Source organism: Xenopus tropicalis, chromosome 7 (assembly GCF_000004195.4).
Source record: "Xenopus tropicalis strain Nigerian chromosome 7, UCB_Xtro_10.0, whole genome shotgun sequence".
Taxonomy (NCBI): Eukaryota; Metazoa; Chordata; class Amphibia; order Anura; family Pipidae; genus Xenopus; species Xenopus tropicalis.
In genome coordinates, this window is record NC_030683.2 from 65,798,511 (window position 1) to 65,809,910 (window position 11,400).

An 11,400-nucleotide genomic window follows, 5' to 3' on the forward strand; every position below is an offset into this window, starting at 1 on the left:
TAAATGGATTTTTCTTTTTAGATTGTTGGAATAATAACACGGCACAACTTAACCCATGAATTTCTGCAAGCCCGTCTAAGGCAGCATTATATGACTTCCTGATGATGCTCTGCAAGGAAATTATCAGCCCATTTAAGGACTGGTTCTCTTCACCTTTACAGAGGACTGAGCCTTCCAGGACTGCTCCTCTGGGTTCATAACTGTTAAGACACCTCTACCAAGACCATAAAAGGCTTCTTGCCTTCTCTGTCTCCTTACCCAGTTTCTAAAGAGGGATACTTCTAGCATGAAAACAAGATATTCTAACGTAATTTTAAGGGGAATTATAAACCTGTGTTCAGCATGAGCCATATAATTAGGAGGAGTGACATTGTGTTGTACCTACTGTTTTAATTTTTAAAATGAAAAGTTTACTATAAGAGTGTAACAGTGCATTTAAAGAATATCAATTGCTGTGTTGTAGGCAAATATTGCCTTAAAACAAGCACTTTCAAACAGTTCTCAATGAGGGCATTTGAGGAGATTTTGCTTTTGTGTCATAGCTATAGGAAAACACAAGTTGAGAAAATCCCACAGTTTGTCATTTGCATTAATCAAATGTCCTTTTCCCTTATTTCACTTCAAATCATTAAGATGCTATTTGATTTATGTACCAGGAAATATGCAAGCGGAAAAGTGCCTATAACTTGTTAGAGTTGTTTTTAGTGCTATGTTTGTTTAGCAAAACACATAAAGGCAAAGAAAAAATGTTATGAGGTCTGTTCATATTCTCTCATTTAGACCTCTAAAACAGACTCCTCTTTGCCTAATTTGTTTGGGACACAGGGAAAGTGTCACAGTGAAAGTGTTGACCTTTTTTTATTGAAGAATACATTTGTTTAGACCAAAAAAATTAGTTTTGCTCATGTTGAACTTAGATTAATAATTTCCCCTTTAAAAGAATTTTCAAGTGAATATTTTAGACCTATCATTAATCTTTCATATGCTTTTACTGTACCTTTTATTAACTATTTCCTGCATTTTAGCTTATTACACACATACAGAGATAGCATCTAGGTCTGTCTGCATTAACATTTGTTCTGCCTGTCTACAGAAATAGGTTATATCCCACAAGCTGTTACATTAGAGTTGTGCTTTTTTTTTTTTTTTTTTTTACTAAATTTATAGTTTCACATATAATTTTGTCAGGAAAAATCCCAACATAATTTTATTTGCTCTTTAAAACGTACGTTATACGTATGTTATTTGACTTGGTTAATTACGTTATCCTCCCCTCAAGGGCTGGTTTAAAGGCAGCACAAGGAGGGCATTTGTTTTTGTCCTCCTGCAGGAGAGAGGGTTTTTTTTTCTAAAAAAAAAAAAAAAGTCTATGGTAAAGGTTCAAATTGCATAGTGTTATTTTGTATTTAAATATTTGGGGGATAACTATATGCTGAAATGTTTTTGCTGAATATTATATTCAGCAATGACCTAAAGACTGCATGTTGAATATTTCCGATTTCCCAATATTTTTTTTACCCTCAGATTGGGACCCAGCCTTTCTCTTTTGCACAAGACACCCTTGTAGGTGCTTGGACTTTCCACAGATCACACAATAATCCCTGTTTCTTATAACAGACCTAAAACAGGTCTAAAGCCATAATAAACACCAGAAGTTATTATCCAGTAACGCATCTTAGGCAACACGTTTACTGTTGGCATAAATAACCAATGACATGATTTATGTAGTACATTTCTTCAGTGCTGCATTTTAACAGGTCCATCACACAGTAATTTATTAAAGGGAAGCTTTTATGGTAACTTAAAATTGCTGGCCTTCTTCAAACAGAATCAGGGCAAGCAGACCGTGTGATTATTTTCATGCTTAAATTCTATGGCTGTCACCACTTCTCTGGCCCTGCAACTCTTATTTTCTACATAAGAATGAGTAGGTTTTGTGTGTGACAACTGCTCATTGAGCACCTCACACACTTCTGGGCGAGTGATGGCTATGGAAGTAAATTGTAATTTTTTTAATAATAGATAATAAACAAAGTCTCCGTATACCCCTAAAATAATATATGAACTATATATATAATATATATATATATATATATATATATATATATGAACAGAAGAGCACTAGGACACCACTAGCATGCTAAAATTATATACATGAGGGCTCATTTATGTCCGCAAGACCAGTTGCAGTCCCTGCAGTCAGGTGCATGGAAAACCACTTTCATTAAACTAACTTGCATCAAAATGTGCTCCTTGCACTTCCCTGTAGTTACACTCAGCACTGTTCAGTCCTTCCTGTTTGCTGTTACAAATCTAGCCCTGCGGCGCCTATTAATGCAGTGGAACCCTGGAGCTACTCCCGTCTCTTGACCAGGCAGTAGCTCCATGGTTCCATCAGTGCCCTATGACAATTGCTGCAGTTCAGTTGCGCCAAAAGAATAGGGCACACACCAATCACTGGAAATGATGCCGGCAAAAATATTTGCCGCGATAATGTCTGATTTTGATGAATCGGCCACAATTGTGTCAAGAGAATCACCCCTGTGTGACTGCAACAACGCTGGAATTCTGGGGAAAACAACTCTGCATTTTGGAGAAAAAACATACTTTCATAATATAGATAAATGCCCTGGCAGAGGCATCTCCCCCATCCTGCTATATCTGCCGTATCTTTATACAGTAACATTATCACAGTGCTCATATCTCACAGGCAAATCTACGCGGCTCAGTCCCCTTACGATTCCTCTTACAGTGAGAGAGAAATTAACTTTTAGAGCACTGTTGACTTGCCAGTATAAGTTTATATGAAGTGATTTCAGAAATACAAGGATGATCTTACTTTTGTTCACATTTTGCTTTCATTTTCTTTTGTACACACTATTTTTATTTTTTTGCACAGTGGGCTTTTTTAGAAAATAAAAAGCTTGCCACTTAAAACTGATGAGAGTTTTATATTTTGAAAACAAAGCAATGAGAGAAAATGCAAGCAATATTGAGTTTTCTGACTTCCTGTCTTTGAATAGTTATATATATGCCTCAAATTGTTTGCAACATTCTGTTCTTAAGTTATGTTCATAATGTCAGTTTTTTTTAAACAACTTAACCACAAAGAAAATATTGAAAATGATTTCAGTTGCTGCTCTGGTTTACTGTACTTGAAACAAATTTTAACCTAGTTGTAATCTCTAGTAAAGAAGAGAACCCTGGGATTGGGAGGAGTATAGAAAGTTATGCTAAAAACCTGTTTCTGCGGTTATTCTTGCTTCAGTGCACATTTTCAGGGTTTTTGAAGACTGATATGCAAAAAATCCTGTATTTATTACTCTTTAAATGTCAGAGTATTATTTTTGCTAAAATGTCACCAACATCTTTTGTTTTTTTATGTTTCAGATCATGTTTAATTCTGTTTTTTTCTATGCCATAGCTCAGATGTTCTGAAAGTAATTGTTAGCAAAATTTCATGCCGAATTTTAGAAAGCATTATTATTAAATACTCCATTTTTTTTCAAATTTTCAAATGTTGTCTTCTTGAACAACTTAACTTCCAGTGGAACAATCAACAGGCCATCTGACATAGTAATACTAGTGATTTTATTTAAGGCTGCTGACAGCTAAGGGACCATTGATTTTTATATCCCTTAACTTTTATATCCCTTAGATCTTTTAACATTCCATTGTGTATTATTTGCACTTTTGCTGACATAATTGTGTTTTTTGCCTAATTTGGGACCAGTTTTAAAGTACTCCATAACAAGCCAACAAGTTAAATACATATTTTTGTTTTATTGGTTTTATTCTATTGCATATTTATTTTTGTAGAAAAGGTGCATAAACACTATAAGAACATCCGAAATAAATCTAAAATAGTAAATCTTAAATACATTTTTAACACAGAAAGAAAAAATATTACAGATTATCTATGACTCTCAAGAACTATTTTCAAAGCCCTTCATTAAGATGGCAACCCTTTCCAATCCCTCCCACACCTTGTTCTATACTGAAGTGATGGATTCTGGGACTTGAAATCCCCCTTTCTTTCTCAAATAAAGACATCATTTCCCAGAATCCATCACTGTAAGGTAATTCTGAGGCACCTTTTCTACATAAGCCCAACTAAGTACATATAAGTACTTAGTAACTATAAGTACATATACAAACAATGGAATGCTTTCCTATTTATCCTTTAATCATGGCTTGTTAACGGGTCCCTGAAGACTGGTCTGAGATATTATAGTATAAGCTATTTTATGTTTTAATTGTAAATAAATTTGTGTAGTTTTATTTTTTATGTATTTAATTTCTGTATAAGATTACTATTGTTACTTGGTTACACGTCTGAATAAAAAAAAAAGTTTATTTCTTGTATCCTCTTTATTTATAAAGGCTACAATATGGAGGGAAATAGAAAATAAACAGAAAGAAAGGGTAAAGTAGCGTAACAAAAGAGACACACACTGGAGCCAATGTGTCACAAAATATTTATAAATGTACAGTTGGGACTACAGGTGCCTCATGAAAGTCCACTCAATGGCTCCATTCAGCGTTAAAACTTTTTTGGATAGCCCTTTGTAAGATAAATAGGTTTTTGGTTTGCAAGGGTATTGACAACCAAGTTCCTTCAGAATGGGTCATGGATTTCCTCATCAGTAAACTGGGCTGTTTGGCGTAGTAGAGAAGTTGGAGAAAACACAGTTTGGCGTGTTGAAGTCCAAGGTCCCCAGCCACTCACAGTAGGCAGACCAGTGGAGATATGATCCTTGAGAAGTTTAGAATGTCCAAGTGGGAAAATCAAAAATAGAAACAGGCAGGCACTCCGGATTTTTTCAAAACGTAGAGAAAGGCAGCCAAAGAAGTAGTTTACATTAAAAAAAGTATACATTTTATTTGATCCATATGTAAAAACAAGAAGCCTTACGCGTTTCGTACCCTGAGGTACTTAATAGGCTATGCCTATGATTAAGTACCTCAGGGTACGAAACGCGTAAGGCTTCTTGTTTTTACATATGGATCAAATAAAATTTATACTTTTTAAATGTAAACTACTTCTTTGGCTGCCTTTCTCTACGTTTTGAAAAAATCCGGAGTGCCTACCTGTTTCTATTTTTGATTTTCCCATGATGGCTCCCTATGCTGAAAGGTCTGGGGCATGAGCACCTGGACCCACCGTAACTGTGGGTAAGAGATATCTATACATCTAACCACGTGTGATCATCCCTTTATTTGTTTTAGAATGTCCAAATGCCAGTGCTAAAGGCCTAGTTCAAAATTGGTCTTTAGCTTGTCTAAGGACATGGCACTGTTTTAGGTCCCCTTTCTCTACTATATCCTGCAGTTGTTTTATACCTTGTGATGCCCAATGGCTTATGACTGGGAGGGAATTAAAGTACAGGAGGCATCTTTTCCCCCAAAGTGGTGTCTATTGTGAGCAAACCAGTCGTGGTCCCTGGGCATGTTTGAGGACTTTCTGGAATGCTTGAACAACAGTGAGCATTGGGGTGGTTATCGAATGAAATGGAGAGGGACCTCTATATAACAGATTTGCTAGCGCCTGAGAGACAAGCCACCAATACACATAAATAATTTGGCTAGGCAAAAAGTATCATTTAAGTTTGGAAGGTGTCAGGCCCCCATGTGTGACAGGGTTTTAGGGCTGTGACACTCGAGGATTTGTCACTGCGTGACAAATCTTCCCGAAATGCCGTCCCACCAGCGAGATTGTAAGTCACCGGTGGGATGGCATACGCGGCACCACGATTTGCAGAAGTTTCCTCTCAAGACAACTTCCGTGACTTCGGTAAATTTGCGGCACTGCGTATGCCATCCCACTGGCGATTTACATTTTCGCCGGTAGGATGGCATTTCTGGGAGATTAGTCGCCTGCGACAAGGGAGATTTGTTGCACGCTGACTAATCTCCCCGTGTGTCACAGCCCTTAAAGTGGATGGTCTCCTGCTCATAAAAAAATCTTTGTCTCAACATGTTTACATTACTGAGAATTGCGCACTGTGGGATAATTATGTAGAGAATACCAGAATGTAGGGAGCGACATTTTAAATAGGTATATTCTGCTAGGTAAAACTAAAAAATTTGCTGCCACAATTGTCATACTTCTCACACTGGCAATAAGAGATGCCAAGCATTCTAGTATTAGTATTAAAAGGGTTAATATAACTAACCAGTTGACTGCTGGATTTTATTACAAATCACATAGCTGAGGGCACTTGGAAAAATACAAAAATGTCTAGTCTCATGTTAGATTTTAAAATGAAATATAAAAAATATGTTTGCTCTGTTGAAAAATGGAAACATGCAATCCCTTTAGGTTGAAGAACCCCACAAGTAACTTGTAAAATATATAGGTAGATATTTACAATAAAATATGTTTCTGAGGTTTATATAGTGCATACTGCATATTGTAAAATACAGGGATATTATAAGTCACTGAGGAGTTCCATGAGGCCAAAGGCTGAGTGCTTATATACAGGTCATGGATAGTGATGAGCGAATTTTTTTTGCCAGGCATGGATTCGCAGCGAATTTCCGCATATCACCACTGGCGAATTGTTTTGCGAAACGTCTGTGGACATTTGCCTTCGGAAAAATTTGTTGCGCAGGTCCCGAGCATTCTGGATAACAGGTTCCATACCTGTACATGTTCTATAGACTGCTTAAGCTGTTTTCTGCTTAAAACTACTCATAACTGTGACTGCCTTGTATTCTCTTTTTAACTGGTTAGATTTTTCAAAATTTTGGCAGTAATAGCCAATGCTAAGAAGTGGTTGAACCCTTTAATCCATTATAGTCTTTTTCCTAGTAACTAGTTAATTGTTGAGATTCTGGTTAGAGAAAATTGGTAGTCACTGCTTTTGTTCCATTTAGGAGAAATGGACTTCGATCTGGTCAAAACCAACAAGTGGAGTTTTAGTATGTTAGGTTCATGAATTAGCAGATTGAATGAATCTCAAATGAATAAAATGAAATCAAAGAGTCCTAAATGTGTAGAGATTACCTAACTTAGTATAAACAGAAATACCTTTAGTCCTAGAAGCAAACTTGCGTCTACTTTGGCAGTTGGAGGAATTCTTCAGAAAACTTTGAAGAGGAATGCGACATGAAAGGATCAACTCCCAGGCTTACACAAAGAACGCCACTAAAAATCAACATGGACACCGGGAAGTACTGTATATAGATAACTTCCTCCACACAACTGTTACAACTGATATCCTACATAAAAAAACAAACAGAAGGCCATACGTACACTGAAAGAAAATAACATCATTATAAAACCTGCTGACAAGGGGGGTGCAGTAGTCATCATGAATACACTGGACTACATACATGAAGCCCATAGGCAGCTGTCCAATGACATGCATTACTGCAAGTTACAGGAGAATCCTACTGATAATCTACCTACTGACTATAAAAAAGAACTAAGGAAGACAGTGAATGACTTGCCTTCAGATATCAGAGATCTTCTAAACACACTGACGCCTGAGAAACTGAAATTAGGCCGCTTCTAAACACTATGCCACCTGAGAATCCGAAATTAGGCCGCTTCTATATTCTTCCTAAAATCCACAAAGAATGAAATCCAGGCCAATCATCTCAGGAACAGGTACATTGACAGAATGCGTTTCAGGTTGGGCGGACAATATCCTGAAGCCTCTGGTGAGAAATACACCCAGCCATATTTAGGACACCATGTTCCCCCTATAGGACACCTGCCAGAGGGAACCATCTTAGCCACAATGGATGTGGAGTGCCTATACACAAACATCCCTCATAATGATAGGATTGTCAGATACACCTGCAACAACACAATATACCACCAGAACCAGTTATGCGCATGGTGGAGTTTACTCTTACACACAGCGCATTTTCATTTGGCCAGGATATCTACCTGCAGTATCACAATCAGTTCGTGGCTATATTGGAGATGGAGTTCATGTCAACCTCTGCTACCAAACTTATGGTCTACTTCCACTACATTCATGATTTCTTAATAATCTGGAGGAACTCCTACCCTTCCATAGGAACTACAGCTCCTTCCACCCCACCACAAAATTAAATCCGAACTACTCCAAAATGGAAATCAATTTGGACACCACAATTCATATTAAAAAACAATACCCTGATGACATTCATTTACCGAAAACCCACAGATAGATGCTCATTCCTTAGAAATTACAGTTCCCACCCCAAACATATAAGGAAATCCATCATTTACAGCCAAGCAATAAGATATAATCGCATCTGCTCAGACCCCACTGATCGAGATACATGGCTGTCTCAACTCAGATTGGACATCATCCAACAAGGTTATAGCCCTGGCATGACAGACAGGCAAATAAAGAGAGCAATTGCCATAGGGGAAACCCCCCTTAAATACAGACAGACACACAACAACAATTGTACCCCCCTTGTTGTTACCTATAACCCTCATCTGGAGTCCCTACGCAAAACCACAATGGAACTGTAGCCAATGTTCCTTAAGGACAAGAGGCTTTAAAATATATTTCCAGACCCTCCTCTCCTAGCTTACAGGCCTCCCAATTGATTGTGTGTAGCTCCCTACACGGCCCTGCAGAAAATGGCACACCTCCCTGCCTGTAAAAAAGGTGTGAAACCTGTGCAAACATACAAGCAGTAGACCAAGTACCAATACCACACCCTCAACAGGAATACCAGATAAGAGCTTCATTTACCTGCAAACAACGTTGTATACCTAATAATGTGCTTGAAATGCCCCACTACAGGACTGTATGTGGGAGAAACAGGACAGACACAACACCAACTCTCACAGGTTTAACATCAAGCATAGCAACATAGATGCCCAAAATGGCAGCACACTTCTGCAGCATTAATCACAGCATGAAATATCTTCAAGTCACAATATTAATGGTTAACTTTAAGACACAACAAGAGCGTAAAGGAGTGTGAATTCAAACTGAATTTAAACATTTCAACACTCTAAAATGTGGCCTAAAGAGAGACAAGAGTTTTATGTCCAGTTTTCACTAAGAAACCTGCCACCTCACTTAGAACAACACAGATAAGGACAATTTACATCTCAAAAGACACTTTCCTAAGGTTGACTTCAAGTGTTTACCATGGGGGGCTTATCAATATCTGGGCCAAAATATTATCCTTTCTTTACAGGTCATAATTTCCATTTGTAGTTTATTACAGTCTGATATGGACTTGTCAAGTGGCTAATCCATTTGTGATCCCATCCAGTGGACCCATATCTTGTATCTTCACTTTTTTCTTGTCCAGTTCTTACTTGCACTCTCTTGTTAACCCCTATTCTGTCTTGGTATATGTCATACTATCTTCTATCTATCTATCTATCTATCTATCATCTATCTATTTATCTATCTATCTGTAACTTCTAAATTTATTGATCATGAACCTTTTTCAATGATCTAACAGTATATGAATGTAGTATAATGATGCATATGAGGTATTTTATGCATCCACCAAAACCTATGAAAATCTGTCCAAAATTTTGGTTAGTTAGATAGGTTGTCTATGACTCTTAGACAAACGTTCAAAAATAATCAGTGTGCCTTACAATATCGTCTCATGTATAAAACAGGATAAAAAATTATGTTAACAGCTTTCCTACATAACTAATAGGTACCTTTGTAAGGAGATATTGATGTTACTGTTTTCCCCAACATCTTTTGTAAGCATCAAATCCCCTTAAATACCAGAAGTGGAAGATTACAACAACTTGGGGAGTGCTGTAGTTTGATAGTTGGATAATTTGAATCTATATATTTCAAACATAATGTTTCAACTGATACTTGAAACAATAATTCATTTTTAGGGGTAAAAACATTACTTATTTAAACATCAAGTGTTCATAGAATCAGCACAACTGATAGGGGTATTTATTTGCTCAGACTGTTGGAACACCAATATATGTTCATGCCAGAACACCCAGCAACCAGAATGAATTCCATAATTTTTATTTCTTTTTTCTAATTAATTAGTCTCCTGTTTATCTTCCAGCCTTTCATGCATACAAATGTAGGGGGCTGGTAAAATGTCTACCCCTTTTCCCCTCTCCCGTTCCCTAAAAATCTTAGACAGCCGAGGAGGGTTCTTATGTTAGAAGGTAAATGAGCACCTCTTTCTGTGCAAAGTATGACCATTGCAGTTTCTTCGTTGGGCTACAAGATGGCACTGCGTTTCACCTGAGCAGGAAGGATAGACTTGGAACTTGAGTACAGATAGTGTTTGGATATACTCTGTCATATTTCCACCTTACCGTTTTATTATTTCATTTTTTAAGAAAAGAAATATTCCAATATATTGATGACCGTAACTTGTAATTTATGTAAATATAAATATGCTAACATGCAACAAAGGGTACACTAAAAAAGTCAATATTCAGAAAAACCAAAACATCTCTTTTTTGAGAAACAATATTTAAATAAACAAAGTGAAAATAAAAGGAAAAGTTAACACCGTCATGCAGTTGTTGCCATGGTATCACTTTTCTGCACCTGTGCATATATAGTATACCTATTTTTAAACCTCAGGACAAGCGATGCACTGCCTTGATTATTAAAAATAATCCCCCCCCCCCTCCTGTGCCAGCATTAGTGGAGTAACATAATTAACCAGGCCGCCATGCCCCCCTGAACCAGTGCCAGCATCAGTGAAGGCACATAATTAGCCAGCACCCCCTTGCTTCCCCTGAACCTGTGCCACATCCAGCATTAGTGTGTACCCACATAAAATATTTATTTAGCCCCCACTTCCTGAGCCCGGGACCTGTGCTAGCAGACAGACAGCCGCATAAAATTGCTCTAGTTCATTGCAAGATTGTGTGATCCACTCCTGTGCTTATCCCGGCATCAGCCATTTGGATTGACATTGCTACTCACGCACAGCTACATCTCCATCACATGCTCCATCTCCTAGCGTTGGATTTCTATAGTGTTAAAGTGATACTGACACAAAAAAACGACTTTTCAAATTATGAATCTACATAAAAAGTTACCTATAGGTCATGCTGATCTTCCTTCACTGTTAGGGCTGGTTCTGTATCTAATTGTTGCTTGAAGTTCCTAAACCTGACTGTTTTGCCAACCTGACTGTCCCTTCTCAGCCTGTCAGTTATAGCTTCTAATGCTAACGGCCTACTGCTGCACAAATATGGCAGCCCCCTCATAGAAGAACATGGGGGATCAGATAAGGAATGGAAAAGCATCAGCAAATACTTTTATGGCAAAATTATAAAGCTCATGCAAAGACAATGTTATGATAGATGTAAAAAAGGTTTCATTTCTGGTGTCAGTATCTCTTTAAGGTACAAGCTGTCAGCAGGGGAAAGGGGGAGTACAAAATGAACCTGCGCCAGAGCTGAGTGGGTTGGGGCTGGCGGGG

General features: G+C 37.6%; 1 protein-coding gene across 1 annotated transcript in view; it reads left to right on the forward strand.

The window, feature by feature from the left end:
* The window catches only part of clcn6 (chloride channel, voltage-sensitive 6), a 43,116-nt gene extending 38,760 nt beyond the window's left edge, over positions 1-4,356 (forward strand). The window contains exon 23 of the mRNA XM_002937529.4: positions 22-4,356. Within this exon, the coding sequence (XP_002937575.2) occupies positions 22-102 (81 nt within the window). The 3' untranslated portion in view covers positions 103-4,356. The remainder of the gene's footprint in view (positions 1-21) is intronic.
* Positions 4,357-11,400: the final 7,044 nt, after the last annotated feature.